General features: G+C 38.9%; 1 protein-coding gene across 1 annotated transcript in view; it reads left to right on the top strand.

Moving 5' to 3' along the window:
- The window catches only part of LOC132855214 (cell migration-inducing and hyaluronan-binding protein-like), a 128,296-nt gene that overhangs the window by 67,569 nt on the left and 44,293 nt on the right, over nt 1–16,434 (top strand). Inside the window, exons 9-11 of the mRNA XM_060884013.1 lie at nt 3,693–3,814; nt 5,312–5,459; nt 9,876–10,067. Of these exons, the coding sequence (XP_060739996.1) occupies nt 3,693–3,814; nt 5,312–5,459; nt 9,876–10,067 (462 nt within the window). The remainder of the gene's footprint in view (nt 1–3,692; nt 3,815–5,311; nt 5,460–9,875; nt 10,068–16,434) is intronic.

The raw sequence follows: 16,434 nt of genomic DNA, 5'->3' as shown, positions 1-16,434 counted from the left end.
CACTTCCTTTTCAAGTACTTTACTTCAGAGCTAATAGACAGCATTCCTTAAATTTTGGTATAGCGGTGAATCACTGTGAGAAACTGTGGTCAAATCCAACAATTTCCTCCAATTTATTCATAGCCGAGTCTCCCTTACTGTGAAATAGCAACGATTCTGGAATCAGGAAGGCTAGTGTACGTCCACAGAGATAGCGAGAAGCTAGTCATCGCCAGTCTTTCAGACTGCAGCTCATGGATCTGTAAAGAGCAGCTCTACTGCTTGGAAGAGTGTTAACTGCCCTGTTTGACAGTTGAGCAATAAACACTATCCTTTCCACCCAGAAAGCAAGTGCAATTATTGTTTCTTTAACCTCTGGCCATGGACGACTAGCATCATCAGGGTGTAAATTTGTGATGTTTCAACCAGAAATAAACAATTCTACCCAACTATAGGCATCATACACATCAGATTATGCTAGTTTATTTATTCATATGAATAGTTTGAAGCCGTGCTGTTTTGTTTTAAACATTTGTACACATCTATATAGGTATGAATAAGGCAAATATAATGTACAACAGGAATCGCCAAAATCTTAGACAATGGTATGAATATTTCAATGGACTGCACAGAGAACATCATAGATAATTAACCTCTTATGTACCCGAATGTCCTCATGTGAGGACATAACATTTTCTCACACTTCATTGTCTATATATTTATTGTACCAACCTTATATGAGGACTGTTAGATATAAATCTTTTGCCAAACTGCTTCCTTGAAAACACTGATTAAATTTATAGTTATCAGCTACGAATTAAGAGAAACAGTCAGTAGAAATTGTAATGTACACAACAGTAGCATACAGGTCTCTGGAGGTTAAAAAAAAAAACAGGCCAAAGTTCAGTAATCCTGCTTACACTCCTTACTCCTTACACTCTCAAGCTTGCCTCAGAAAACATATAAATGTGTAGATAAAAAAAAAAAAAAAGAATTATTGTGTCATTTTAATGTGGGCACGGTGGCTTAGTAGTTAGCACGTTCGCCTCACACCTCCAGGGTTGGGGGTTCTATTCCCGCCTTTGCCTTGTGTGTGTGTGGAGTTTGCATGTTCTCCCCGTGCATCGGGGGTTTCCTCCGGGTACTCCGGTTTCCTCCCCCGGTCTAAAGACATGCATGGTAGGTTGATTGGCATCTCTGGAAAATGTGTGTGAGTGAATGAGAGTGTGTGTGCCCTGCGATGGGTTGGCACTCCGTCCAGGGTGTATCCTGCCTTGATGCCCGATGACGACTGAGATAGGCTCCCTGTGACCCAAGGTAGTTCGGATAAGCGGTAGAAAATGAGTGAGTGAGAGTGAGTGTCGTTTTAATGGCACAGCAGGCATGCTTCATAATTATTGGCATCCTATAGGAATTAAATTAAAGAGTAACGGAGGTGGTACGGGGTCCAGCATGACAACCTGGATCTGTACCTGTTCAGCAATTCCAGCTGATTTGCCTCCTTTCTGTTTACCTGCTTTTTGAACAATTCTGCAAAAACAAAGTTCTTCTTGATATTTAAATTTCAAGACCAGACTGTAACTTAAACATAATGACGTCTCCCAGAACCTTTAAGCTTCCTAATTGAAAACAGACTCCGCCTGACCCTGTTAAAAACATTGTCTATATTACCGAGGGAAGTAAGTTTGTCATCTAAAATATTCCAAGATACTTAAAACAATTCACACATTCCAGAAGAGGATTGAAAACAAAACAACATAGCAAACTAATGTTGTGATCTCTAATCTATTATATGAATCAACAACAATATGTCATTGAGTCTTCATCTGTGAAAATAGTTTGTTCCCAACTGGCATCCGTTAAGGGGCTGTCATCAGCTTGTCATAGTTTATGTCACCACAGCTGTGGTAGATGAGCCTTACCTACCAATTTGGATCATAAACAAATCTCCAATGATTTTCAAAATCTTACATACTGACAGCTTGCTAACTTCTCCTGCTCTGCCTGTTATTTACATATTGTGGAGGGGAAATGAGAGCTGAGCCTTGGGTTTTATTTATATTAATTTATATAATCTGTTTACAAAGCAAGGGGAAACTGTGGCTTAGTTGTTAGCACATTTTTCTTGCACCTTTGGGGCTGGGGTTTCGATTGCTATGTCTACTCTGTGTGTGGAGGTGAAGTTATATGTTCTCACCTGGATACACAGATTTTCTCCCCAGTCCAAAGACTTGCATGCTAGGCTGACTGGCATTTGATCCAGGATGCCCTGTGCCTTGTTCCTGAATCCCCTGGGATAGGCTCCAGCTTCCTCACAAAACCTCTGCAAGATAAGTGGTACAGAAAATGACCGGGAGGATGGATGGATGTTGCTTTTACAAAGCAGTAGTTATAATGCGGACCATTAGAGCACGTCTGTGTTTTGACAAAATGCCACAAAAAAAGATTTGTGTCGATGCAACACAGGGCAGTGTTTTGAAAAGATGCTGGCTGATGTCTTGGAAGAAGCACATGTTAACACTTCACGCTCTGAGGTTGGTAGCTGCCATACGATAGGAAATGAATCACCTTAATTAAATAAACATTGGGAACAAATATAAAGCTTGCATTAAAGTCAATTTATATGCATTGCTTTAAATACAGAGAAGTCAGGTGATTAATAGAATCTCATTTTGGCTAACAGCAATATTTATGTCAAGTGAGTGATGTAAATGTGCAATAATGTTGTAATTAAGTATAATTTAGTGTCTAATCACTGTTGTACACAGATTTGTTTTATAGTTAATACAGCTGGGAAACGTCAGTAAGTGAATTCCCTAAATGCACTTTAAAGTCGTGCTTCAGTGAGCAAGGATGTCTCACTTGGTAAACATGTTCATTTTTGATTTCTCCTGTCCTTGTTTCCTTCTCTTGCATGCATTCTCAGAGGATGTGAGGAAGGAAATCAAGGAAAGGACATTTAAGAAATGAGAAGCATAACCCTTTATATATTTTACATTTTATTTATCACACGCGCTCATTGCCGTGGCCCGGGTTTGATTCCCGGACAGGGAGCTAACAGCCTCTGAAGAGGTCACGCTCAGTGCTGGTCCCAAGCCCGGATAAAAAGGGAGGGTTGTGTCAGTAAGGCCATCCAGCTTAAGATCTGTGCTAAATCAAAAAATATGCAGACCAAATGATCCGCTGTGCTGACCCCCGAACAGGGAGTAGCTAAAAGAACAACAACATTTACTTTCTCTGTTTTGACTGGCGATCTGAGTACATTTACGATTTCAGGCTTGCATCTACATAGTAATTCTTCAACCAGGAATTAGCTTCATACAAAATCACAAGTGTGAACTGATTGTTATATTCTGGAGTGTTGTGTTGTTCTGTTCTGTCAAACAACCCTTAACCGTAATCAAGTGTCTCCCTCACCATGACAAAGAGACTATTGCCCTGATCTGAGAAAAGTAAAGGAGCTTATCTTCTGATTGAGCAGCTGCTTGTGTGGCTGTTTTGTATTTGAGTGCTTGAGCTTAGAGCCCGAATTCTTGCTGGCTGTGGCCATGTTGGCTGTAAAATACACACAACATGCTTTAATTTTGCTGTGTGACAGGGAAGAGTGGCAGATGCAAATGAGACTAATATGTATACAAAACTTGTCCTTTCATCCAGCTTTACCATGTCTAGGTGTTGGCTTTACTCACTCTAAATGTATGTTTGGTTTGCAGAGGCTGAGTGGACAGAGTGGTTTGATCGTGACGATGAGAGAGGCTCAGGAGATTGGGAGAAGCTTTCAGACCTTCATAAGGCTTTCCCTGAACGTCTGTGCAGCAACCCCCTGGATATTGAGGTAGATTCATACACACACACACACACACACACACAGAACCTCAATTTTGTCAGCATCGCAATCCTCTTGATTCACCACAGCTATGCCTATGAATTTCAATGCTTTTTCTATCACCGTACATAACAGCATCTGTTTCCACAGACTTTATGTGTATAATGCAAGCGATAAAATCACTTTGTAATTTAAGCTTTTTGCGATAAACTCCCTGAAAATAAATCCTTGTCAGATATTTTTTGCTTTATCAAACAAACCTGTATATTTGACACATTTCCAGGAAGAATGTCATGAATTATTTTGTATCCATGAATTTCTCCATCAGGCGAGTAAATAGAAAATCCTGAACATTCAGCAACAGCCATAAAAGAAGCTCAGAAATTCAGCAATCACATCAGCTTACAAGAAAAAGCTTTTTTAATGTAGTTTATTTTCTCAGAAAAAGGTTCTTGACTTTTTCCCCAGCCTGCTGCCCTCCTGCTTTTTCCACGAAGCGGCTGCTTTTTTTAAAAAAAAAAATCTTGTTACATGAAAATCCTGTCAAATTAATTCGCAATAAACAACAGTCAAACATTTCCCTATATCTATTTTTGAAAGCTTTCTCCTTAAAGCTCTGTTATACATTGAATTGAATCCGAGGCACTATTTAAAAATTGCAGCCTACAAGCATCATCCAACCAACCTGAACAACCTGGAGCACATCTACCAAGCAGAATGAGCCAAAATCACTCTAACACTGTGTGGGAAGCTGGAACATACATATCCCAAAAGACTTAAAGCTGTTACTGGTGCATAATGTGACTCTAGCAAAAACTGAGGGGGTTGAATACTTATAAGCAATTTGTTTATTTTTTCATAAAACAGTTCCATTTATAGGGGGGCACGGTGGCTTAGTGGTTAGCACGTTCGCCTCACACCTTCAGGGTTGGGGGTTCGATTCCCACCTCCGCCTTCTGTGTGTAGTTTGCATGTTCTCCCCGTGCCTCGGGGGTTTCCTCCGGGTACTCCGGTTTCCTCCCCCGGTCCAAAGACATGCATGGTAGGTTGATTGGCATCTCTGGAAAATTGTCCGTAGTGTGTGATTGCGTGAGTGAATGAGAGTGTGTGTGTGTCCTGCGATGGGTTGGCACTCCGTCCAGGGTGTATCCTGCCTTGATGCCCGATGACACCTGAGATAGGCACAGGCTCCCCGTGACCTGAGGTAGTTCGGATAAGCGGTAGAAAATGAGTGCGAGTGAGTGAGTTCCGTTTATAATAAGTTCAAGATTTTGACTTTAAGTTTTGTTTAATAAAATAGCAAATAGGATGAAAATCTAATAAAACATTTGTAATTCAGTTGTATGAAAAGATTGAAAAAAATATATCAGGGACCCAAATACTTCTTACAAGGCTCTATATGTCTGTCTGTCTGTCTGTCTGTCTGTACATTCACCATTTCCAAAAGTGTTAAAAAGCAGGTTCTCATTTTCTTTTTTTTTAATCTGTTCATTTTTCTTTCCTCAGGGTGAAACTGTCGACAGTGTCCCTGCAAACATGACTGGTGACGTGTTCTCCAAATTCGACAAGAACTATGGCCTGGTGTGTCTCAATAAAGAACAGCAGGGAGGGATCTGCCGCAACTATCGCATCCGCTTCCTTTGTGGCAAACTCGGTACGTGTGCACTGTGTTGAACCCTCTTTGATTTTTACCTGTTATACCAAAGATCTGATCACCATCACATTACATTCGACCACATAATAAAAATTAGGTGTGGCTGCACTTCAGCCGATGGGTCTAGATTACCAAAGCTGTTTTGTTGAAAGGGAAGGCTTCTATTACTGGATTGTACATAGAACAGAAGAACAAAGTGAAGTATAATAAAGCCTGATATGATATTACAAATTTGAAGGATTTATTGGTTTATTGTCCAGCTGTAAATATTCAGTCAAATAAAAGTAGAATTGGAGGTTAAGAAGACATTCACCCTCCCTGCTGATTTACACATTCCCAAAATGGTTCCAATTACAAGGTCAGTTCAGACTCCAAGGTCTCATTCGGTCAGTTCTGACTTATCCAACTTGTTCTCTATCATGTTTAGAGTCAAAGTAGAGCAAAAATATTTTGAAATCCTAAAACATGCCACATAAGCTCCAGTCCTTGTTCCACATTTATTTGATTTATACACTCAAATAAATTAACTTGAGCATCTTCCTAAAATTGATTGAAATTCCCCCGAGTGCTTATATTATTTTTTTTTTATTATTTTTTATTATTTTTTTATAAGTGCATCTGAAATTCCCCTTTTATTTGTCCTATGTTTTCATGTACAAGCTGGAGGTCATCTCTCAGTCCCATTACTAAAAACACAAGGTCCTAAATCAGAGAATTTTCCGAGGAATTCCGGTTACATGACAAAAGTTGTTCATTCATTCATTCATACATTCTAATACGCTATTGTTTCTGTAGTAACAACATAGACAGCAACTAAATAATGAATAACGGATATAAAGGAATTAAAAAAAATGTGTAATCAACGGACGAGGGGGGGCACGGTGGCTTAGTGGTTAGCACGTTCGCCTCACACCTCCAGGGTTGGGGGTTTGATTCCCGCCTCCGCCTTGTGTGTGTGGAGTTTGCATGTTCTCCCCGTGCCTCGGGGGTTTCCTCCGGGTACTCCGGTTTCCTCCCCCGGTCCAAAGACATGCATGGTAGGTTGATTGGCATCTCTGGAAAATTGTCCGTAGTGTGTGTGTGTGAGTGAATGAGAGTGTGTGTGCCCTGCGATGGGTTGGCACTCCATCCAAGGTGTATCCTGCCTTGATGCCCGATGATGCCTGAGATAGGCACAGGCTCCCCGTGACCCAAGGCAGTTTCGGATAAGCGGTAGAAAATGAGTGAGTGAGAGTGTAATCAACGATACCGTGAAGTCAGTGAGATGTTTCTTTAGCATGTTTGATCTCTAAGTCTTAGTGCTTGTAAGAGGTAAATCTATAAGTTTTTTATTTTGACAAAGAAAATCTTTATGATGGATGTCTTTGCATTTCTCAGTAACATGAAAAGCTGAATTTTATCGTCTTATATGCTTAAAGAATGAGAAAAATTTGAATCTAATAAGGAATCAGTGATTTACAGTATAACTGCTATAATATAAGGGAGAATAGGAACCAATTTAACTTGTGGACACAACTATAAACTGCTTAAAAGTACAACATGCCGTTCTTTAATGAATATAATATCGACAGTGTTCACAAATTGTTGAGATAGAACTTTAAATTTTGGAAAGTTGGTGTTGCTTTGTATCAGGTCACATAATATCAAATTAAACTTCTTTAATTAACACTACTGAATTAGAAGACACTTGATTTTCACAGTTCATCTGTTTGCAACACCATGTTAATGGGAAAGGAGTCGACTGATTACTGTAAGCTTTTAGATTTTTTAATTAAATTGCAGTAAAACCTGATTCCGGAGGGCACGGTGGCTTAGTGGTTAGCACGTTCGCCTCACACCTCCAGGGTTGGGGGTTCGATCCCCCCCCAAAAGACATGCATGGTAGGTTGATTGGCATCTATGGAAAAATTGTCCCTAGTGTGTGATTGCGTGAGTGAATGAGAGTGTGTGTGCCCTGCGATGGGTTGGCACTCCGTCCAGGGTGTATCCTGCCTTGATGCCCGATGACGCCTGAGATAGGCACAGGCTCCCCGTGACCCGAGGTAGTTCGGATAAGCGGTAGAAGATGAGTGAGTGAGAGAGTGAGTAAAACCTGATTCCTAAAAATTAACAGAGCAATTGATAATAGTATTGTCCAATAACTGGTATAAGTAATGTCTGCATGTTGGTACAGCTTTCAGTGAGATGGGACGGTGGGTTTTTACTCATTTATCTATTTATTTAGCTGAGTGAAATGCATGTCTTTTGCAACAAAGGTAGATATTATGCTAATTTGATCTGTTAATTGTGAGCATGATTGTCACAAGAGTAGGTTGCATAACATCCTTAATGAGCAAACCAGAGGTGACAGTGGTGAGGAAAAACTTCCTGGGATGTTATTAGGAAGAAACCTTGAGAAGACCCAGACTCAAAAAGCAACCCATCCTCATCTGGGAGACATCTGTGTAGCTTGCTTTGAAATATAGCCTGTATAGCCTGATTTAAAATATTATATGGCCAAAAGCACTGGATGTGCTAATAAGTATTAATGTTTTAACGCCAGTACTTCAAAGATTCAAGAAATTTCAGCAAACCACTTGCACCAAATCTTTCAGATTTTTATATAAGGGTGCATTATCTTGAAGTTTTACCTTCATCTACTATAGAATGTCAGTGTGTCTGAGCTGTAATTGCTACTCATAAAGACTTTTTCCATTAAAACAGATCATGCTGCTGATGATTAAGAAACGGTCTTTAGTCACTGAATGGCTCTGCAGGGTCAAACCTGTCCATTCGCCATGAATGAATGTGGCTAATTGACCACACATTGAGCGAACAATAGCGTGTGAGGTCTTAGGAGAAAAGGACCAGCCAGCAGGATAGAGACAAATCGAATCAGTCACACAAGGACCCCAAATAATGAGTGCTGGCAGTGAGAGGAAAGGGCAGTAATTACAGAAAGGAACTTGCCTTGTGAGAAGCTGGGTCTGAGTGAGTCTACAATACATCTCCCTGCCACTTCCTGCCCAGAAACCATGCCATAATCTTACTTCACTTAATCTTTGTGATTAAGCGTCATGATTTCCCCCACAGAGCAACATTCATTTCCTTACTGGATTTTCAAATGCCATCAAAAATCAAGCACCAGTGCTGTATGCAGGCGTGTACACAAAGCCTTGCTATAGTGACTGGTGCAGTTTATATGCACTTTATATTTTCATCTCACGTTCAAATTTGTGAGTGAAGTTCACTTCCTTAAGTAAATGACATGAAAATGTAAAAAGTACAGAGTCTGAGAACTTGTGCTAGATAGCTATGCTACCTGCTAAAGAATCTTGAGTATAAGCCGTAGGTGGTGGATATGGAAACTTGGCAGTTGTAGTAAAAGAGATATGGGAATTTATAGCCAATATTCTTGTAACCTAGATGTGCTTTATTAATCAATGAGAAATGGAAGCAATTTAATGCCTAAATTCCACGCATTTTAGGACAGCGGATTTATATGTCTCTAAAAAAGACAGCTCAGAGATTTACTTTTACTTTTTATGCGTTTTTTGCAACAGATTGAGTTTCCTCTGTGCCAGAGTATCTAGTGACTCTCTCTGTTCAGCTCTGTGTTCCAGCATGTTTGCATTTCTAAATATTAAAGATAAGGGGTGGTCTATAACACAACACAACTAACACGAGGGATGTGAACTGAGTCAAGGAATGCGGCATAAATCAATATTTTTTTTCCTCCCAGATGTACGGGATTGGTTTCATTTTATTATTTCAAATAATTATCTATCATAATTTTCCTTAGATACTTCTATGATACTTTATATGATTATGAGAAAATAAAATGAATAAAGAGCTAACCTCAGTTAACAAGTAGAGGTGAACAAAATCCAACATGCTCTATCTAAGACTATAACATTATAGCATGACAATGTGTTCAAAGTTCCATGAAGACATGGTTTGCCAAGGTTGGAGTGGAAGACCTCAACTCAAGTTTTCTTCCCAAATACCAGACCTCAATCCCACTGAGCACCTTTGAGATGAACTGGAGAAATGACTGCAAGCCAGAACTCTTCCACTGACATCAATGCATGAGCTCACTAATTCACAGCCACATTCCAAAATCTAGTGGAAAAGCTTTCCAGTAGAGCGGAGGCTGTTATAGCAGCAAAGGTGGGACCAAATCCATATTAGTGTCCATGGTTTTGGAAGGGAATGGTGATGGTCATATAGCATAGGTTTATAGGATTTGTGTGTTTGAAGAAAAAAGTACAATAAAATTGTCTGACTTTTGTGCATTTCTACATCCTCTCACTGAAGTGCACAGTCTTACATCTCATTATTATACAACACATTATTGTTTGGTCTAGCCATTGTTCATTATAATATTAGTCACAAATGCAGAACTGACTAAGAATCTCTGCGTGTGTGTCTTTATAGTGCGTCCACAGGCCTCCGTCTCCATAGACACCCTGTCAAACTGCAGTATGTTGTTCTTGGCGGACGAAGCGCACGGATGGAACCCTGGGGATCGCTTAGTGGTGTCCAGCACGGATTACTCCATGTACCAGGCTGAAGAGTTTAGTGTCCTTCCTTGTGCCACCTGTACTGCAAACCAGGTCAAAGTGGAAGGTCAGTGTGTGGTTTTCAAATCTTTGACAAATAGCAACTATAACGACTCAGTGTGTCTGAAATTGTGGTTTAAAATGTTTTTCCACCAATCTGACAAACTTCATCAAGTTGCACTGACTACACATACTACATAATGATGTTTTATTAATAATAATAATAATAATAATAATAATAATAATAATAATAATAATAATAATAACCTTTATTTTCTATAGCGCCTTTAAAAGAACATCTCAAAGCGCTTTACAAAAGCAAAATAAAATCAACAAAATTACACACATAATATAATGATTAAAATTAAAGCAACAAAAATATACAATAAAATAAGCACTATGTAAAATTACAATTAGTCAAATTAAAAGCTACCCTAAAAAATAAGTTTTAAGCAGAGATTTAAAAGTGCCAAGAGATGCCTTATCTCAGTTGGTAGTGAATTCCACAGTTTTGGAGCTAGTGAACAGAAGGCCCTATCTCTCATTGATTTTAAACGAGTTAAAGGAACAGTTAAAAGAGCAGTTTCAGAAGAACGAAGATTGCGAGATGGAATATAAGGAATTAAAAGATCAGCCAAATATTGAGGAGCTAACCCGTGTAAGGCCTTGTACTGTAGGTAAGCATCAGAATCTTAAAATCAACCCTAAACCTAAAGGGGAGCAGTGCAAGGACTCCAAAACGAGAGTAATGTGAACTTTTAACTTTGTTCTAGTAAGTATTCTTGCCGCTGAATTTTGCACTACCTGTAATTTGTTTAAGGTAGCTTTAGACACCCCAGCCAACAAGGCATTGCAGTAATCAATACAGGAAAACACAAAAGTGTTGATCAGTCTCTCAGCAAGAGAAAATGACAGAATTGGACGTAATCTGGCAATATTTCGGAGATGGAAGAACAAAGTTTTAACCGTATTTTGGATATGTGGCTCAAACGTTAAATTGGCATCAAAAATTACCCCTAGATTCCTCAATTTTGTTTGAAACTCCACATTTGAACCATCAAGAGTTAGCTTGACTGAGTTAGCTTAAATAAAGAAGAGTCGAACACACGCATCATTTTCCTCAGGCAACCTCATATTAATCGTCTAATTGATTTTGATTCTTAAACACAATTTTTACTCAAGCACATGGCCCGTTTTTCACAGTTCACTTATTTAGGGGTTTCCCAACCTGGTCTGCAGGCACCTACATACAGTTGCTGTGTCTAAATTTGCATGTTTATGTACTATTCATTTTTTTTGATTATACATAACTGTCTACACTGGTGATACAGTTACAATTATCAAAAATCTCTATCAATAAATATATTCTGATACTTTTTCACTCTGTTACGTAACTACTGTGTAGTGACTGGTGACATTTATAACCTAAGTAAATACATTATTCTTTTAAGTGGGCTCTAATAATGAAATAAATACAAAGTTAGTACGGTAAAAAGGGCTTAAAATAGCATTGATAAAAAAAGAAATCAGCTTAAATCAGCTATGAATATTTGGAGTGCTACACATTTATAGATAGTAGTATTGAATTACAATACTACCGAATAATATATATTTATATCCTTTATAAACTTGATGTCAGGGGGCATGGTGGATAGGTTTTTAGCATGTTTGCCTCACACCTCTGAGGATGGCTGTTTGATTTCCACCTCAGCTCCGTGTAGTTTCCTCCAGGGTCCAAAGACATGTGTTGAAGGCTGATTGGCATCGCTAAATTGTTCCAAGCTTTTGAGTGTGTGTGTGATTGTCCCCTGTGATGGGTTGGCACCCTATCCAAGGTGTCTCCTACTTTGAGTTCCTTGCGATAGGTTAAAGGCTCTTTATGACCCGGTACAGTATAAGCAGTACAGAAAACGAATGGAAGAATATACCTGATAATAAAATAGTTGGAAACAACTTCTGTTCTTGATTACTCTGTTTTGGCATTATGGGAACAGTACAATGGATTGGCTGCGATTCCCTGAGGAGCAATTTGACAAAGCGAATGTGCATCAAAAACAGCAAATCAATGCCAAATCAGAAATTATAATGCCTGTGAAAGTGTATCACAGGCACTGTGCAAGTATACAGTGTTGTCACTGTACAGTGTTGCTTAACAATCGTGACCAAATATTTTGTCATTTTCAAAGCGTACAGACATCCCGTCCCCATGAAGATTAGTTAGAAAGTAAGTTTCATTTGAATTTGGAAAGATGCCATGTCTAATTAATCACAAGGATTTGCTGCACAGTACAGTATGTACCTACCTTTTCATAACTTTTTTGTGTTTTCCGAACCACTTCGTGTTCTTTTAATTTGGAATTTGTTTTTCCACCTCTGCATTTCTGCAGCAATAAACACGAAAAGGTCAATTTAAGTTTCGCTGAAATTGAACTGCTAATATATCGTGTATATAAATCTGAAGCAAAAAAGAATTATGAGATGATTTCCATCATTTGGTCTTGAGAGATGATGTATGGCGTGTATCTGCACGTACACTGCAATGCGTTAAAATCCGTTGAAGGAGGAAATGCATTGCTAAGTAGTGAACAGAACTTGCAAGTTTGTTTTGCTTTGCCAGAAATACGTAAAATATTCTAAAGGTTTCAGTGGAATAAATGTGAGTGGAAGTGTCTTAAGTAGCTGTTTTGCCAAGCGTGTTCTCTTGGATTCCTCTGGGATGTTTGCAAGCATGATGAAATGGCAAAAACAATTAAGCCAGTAATTATATGAAATTCCATGACTCGGATTTTTGGCGTCATCTCAGTTACATGTCATGTAGAATCTCTCCGTTCATGCCAGAGGATTTTTCAATTATGAATTGCATTACATCTAACCTAACTTACAAGAATAAATAGTTCAGACTCGTCATACTCTGTGGTCAAAGTGTTGTGGATTCACTGTGTGAAATTTTCCCCTGTGTTTTTTTTTTTTTTAGATGTTTGGACATGCGTTTTTTTTTCCCCTTCATGATTGACTTTTACAGGAATTGTATACTACAGCACCCTGGCAGTCGATAGGTGCCAAAGACTATCAAAGCCAAATAGTGTTCATCGTGCAGAAAATAGATGCTGTTATGTCCAGAGGAATCTTTTTGCTCATGCGCTTTGGAATGGGTCCTTGATGACTCTCTACAGGGGAGGAAGAAAATGTGAGAAAGTACAGGCATAAGTCTTTTCACAGGTCATAAAAAAGAAAAAGGTGACAAGACTGACAAGACAAACAGCCAGAAACCCCTCAGTATGTATCGAGCAGCCAGTGATGTATGTATTCACAGCCGATTGCACAGGGGAATTTCTTGCTTTAAACATTTGCAGCACATTAAGAGCAAGGTGGCATGGTGGAGTGAGGTGGTGCAGCGGGTAGTATGCCTCACAGAGCCTGGGTCCATGGTTTTCTTTAGCTTCTCTGTTTTCTTTTTCTTTTTTCCAATCAATTGTCACATTCATAATGCTAGATTTTGCAGCATTGTTCTCAGGTTTTTTCTCCAGTTACCTACTTGAATTGGTGAGATTGTAATTACAGGATGCTTCTTTTAAATTACTACCAGTGAAGGCACACATGCATTTCTATGTTAGCTGCACTAACAAGAGTATGGAATCATGTTAATTGCGGTCATAGGTACACCTATGTGTGTCTATAGACAATGATCTTTTGTGTCAGTAACATAAATTATTTGATTATTCTTTTAAAGTTTATGCAAGAGAAAGGAAACTGAGTCATTGTTATTGCTAGTCAGAAAGTTGTATTGTCCGAAATAGCAGATACAAAAAGTGATTAATGTTTCTTTTGCTTATTTGGAAATCTAAAAATGAAACTGTAATTGAAGTAAAAACATGTGGTTGTCACTGGTAGGGTGATGAATCCATGATATAGTGTCTATAGCATACAGGTGTACAGTTAGAGTCTATAGCATACAGGTGTACAGTTAGAGTCTATAGCATACAGGTGTACAGTTACCGTCTTTAGCTTACAGGTGTACAGTTAGTGTCTATAGATTACAGGTGTAAAGTTAGTGTCTATAGCATACGGGTGTACAGTTAGTGTCTATAGATTACAGGTGTAAAGTTAGTGTCTATAGCATACAGGTGTACAGTTAGTGTCTATAGATTACAGGTGTAAAGTTAGTGTCTATAGCATACAGGTGTACAGTTAGAGTCTATAGCATACAGGTGTACAGTTACCGTCTTTAGCTTACAGGTGTACAGTTAGTGTCTATAGCATTCAGGTGTAAAGTTAGAGTCTATAGCATACAGGTGTACAGTTAGTGTCTATAGATTACAGGTGTAAAGTTAGTGTCTATAGCATACAGGTGTACAGTTAGAGTCTATAGCATACAGGTGTACAGTTACCGTCTTTAGCTTACAGGTGTACAGTTAGTGTCTATAGCATTCAGGTGTAAAGTTAGAGTCTATAGCATACAGGTGTACAGTTACCGTCTTTAGCTTACAGGTGTACAGTTAGTGTCTATAGCATACAGGTGTACAGTTAGAGTCTTTAGCCTACAGGTGTACAGTTAGTGTCTATAGATTACAGGTGTACAGTTAGAGTCTTTAGCCTACAGGTGTACAGTTAGTGTCTATAGCATACAGGTGTACAGTTAGAGTCTATAGCATACAGGTGTACAGTTACCGTCTTTAGCTTACAGGTGTACAGTTAGTGTCTATAGCATTCAGGTGTAAAGTTAGAGTCTATAGCATACAGGTGTACAGTTAGAGTCTTTAGCCTACAGGTGTACAGTTAGTGTCTATAGCATACAGGTGTACAGTTAGAGTCTTTAGCCTACAGGTGTACAGTTAGTGTCTATAGATTACAGGTGTACAGTTAGAGTCTTTAGCCTACAGGTGTACAGTTAGTGTCTATAGCATACAGGTGTAAAGTTAGAGTCTATAGCATACAGGTGTACAGTTACCGTCTTTAGCTTACAGGTGTACAGTTAGTGTCTATAGCATACAGGTGTACAGTTAGAGTCTTTAGCCTACAGGTGTACAGTTAGTGTCTATAGATTACAGGTGTACAGTTAGTGTCTATAGCATACGGGTGTACAGTTAGTGTCTATAGCATACAGGTGTACAGTTAGAGTCTATAGCATACAGGTGTACAGTTAGAGTCTATAGCATACAGGTGTAAAGTTAGTGTCTATAGCATACAGGTGTACAGTTAGTGTCTATAGCATACAAGTGTACAGTTAGAGTATATAGCATACAGGTGTACAGTTAGAGTCTATAGCATACAGGTGTACAGTTAGTGTCTATAGATTACAGGTGTACAGTTAGTGTCTATAGCATACAGGTGTACAGTTAGAGTCTATAGCCTACAGGTATACAGTTAGTGTCTATAGCATACAGGTGTACAGTTAGTGTCTATAGCATACAGGTGTACAGTTAGTGTCTATAGATTACAGGTGTACAGTTAGAGTCTTTAGCCTACAGGTGTACAGTTAGTGTCTATAGCATACAGGTGTACAGTTAGAGTCTATAGCCTACAGGTATACAGTTAGTGTCTATAGATTACAGGTGTACAGTTAGAGTCTATAGCATACAGGTATACAGTTAGTGTCTATAGATTACAGGTGTACAGTTAGTGTCTATAGCATACAAGTGTACAGTTAGAGTCTTTAGCCTACAGGTGTACAGTTAGAGTCTATAGCATACAGGTGTACAGTTAGAGTCTTTAGCCTACAGGTATACAGTTAGTGTCTATAGCATACAGGTGTACAGTTAGTGTCTATAGATTACAGGTATAGAGTTAGGAGTCTATAGGTTTTAATTACAGTACTGCTGATGGCAGTGGGCTGTTTTCAGCCAAGCAGTGATGTAAACATGTTACTTACTGTTAACCTGAAAGTCCCCAGCATTCCTCACATGGAGATGATCAGTTGGATTCCACAAATAGTATATCGTAATTGCAAAGTAAACAGACGTCGTGTGGAGGCTTCACTCTGATGAATTTTCCGATGATTCATAATGAGCTCATGAATATGTTACTTGACCAAGGCACGTCCAAGCTGATTCATTCCAAGCGTTGCAAAACTTTCAACAACATTTGAAAGCTTAATATCACATATCACCTGCAGCTATATATGCAACAAATGTTTTTCATCCTCCTTGTACACTTGTCTGTCTCTATCCATCTGTCCCTCTATATCTCTCCCTCTATCTGTAACTCTCTGCTGGTCTCTATTTATTTGTCCCTCTCTCTGTATCTCATTCTGTCAATCAATCAGTCTCTCTCTCTCTCTCTCTCTCTCTCTCTCTCTCTCTCTCTCTCTCTCTCTCTCTCTCTCTCTCTCTTTCTCTCACTCTCTCTTTTTTACTTTCAGCAGTTCACCATAGTTTTTCATTTCTCCAGTTGTATAGATTCTGATAGCACCACCTGCGGTTCTGGAGCTAAAACCC

Source organism: Tachysurus vachellii, chromosome 1 (assembly GCF_030014155.1).
Source record: "Tachysurus vachellii isolate PV-2020 chromosome 1, HZAU_Pvac_v1, whole genome shotgun sequence".
NCBI lineage: Eukaryota > Metazoa > Chordata > Actinopteri > Siluriformes > Bagridae > Tachysurus > Tachysurus vachellii.
This window is presented reverse-complemented; position numbering and strand designations above follow the sequence as displayed.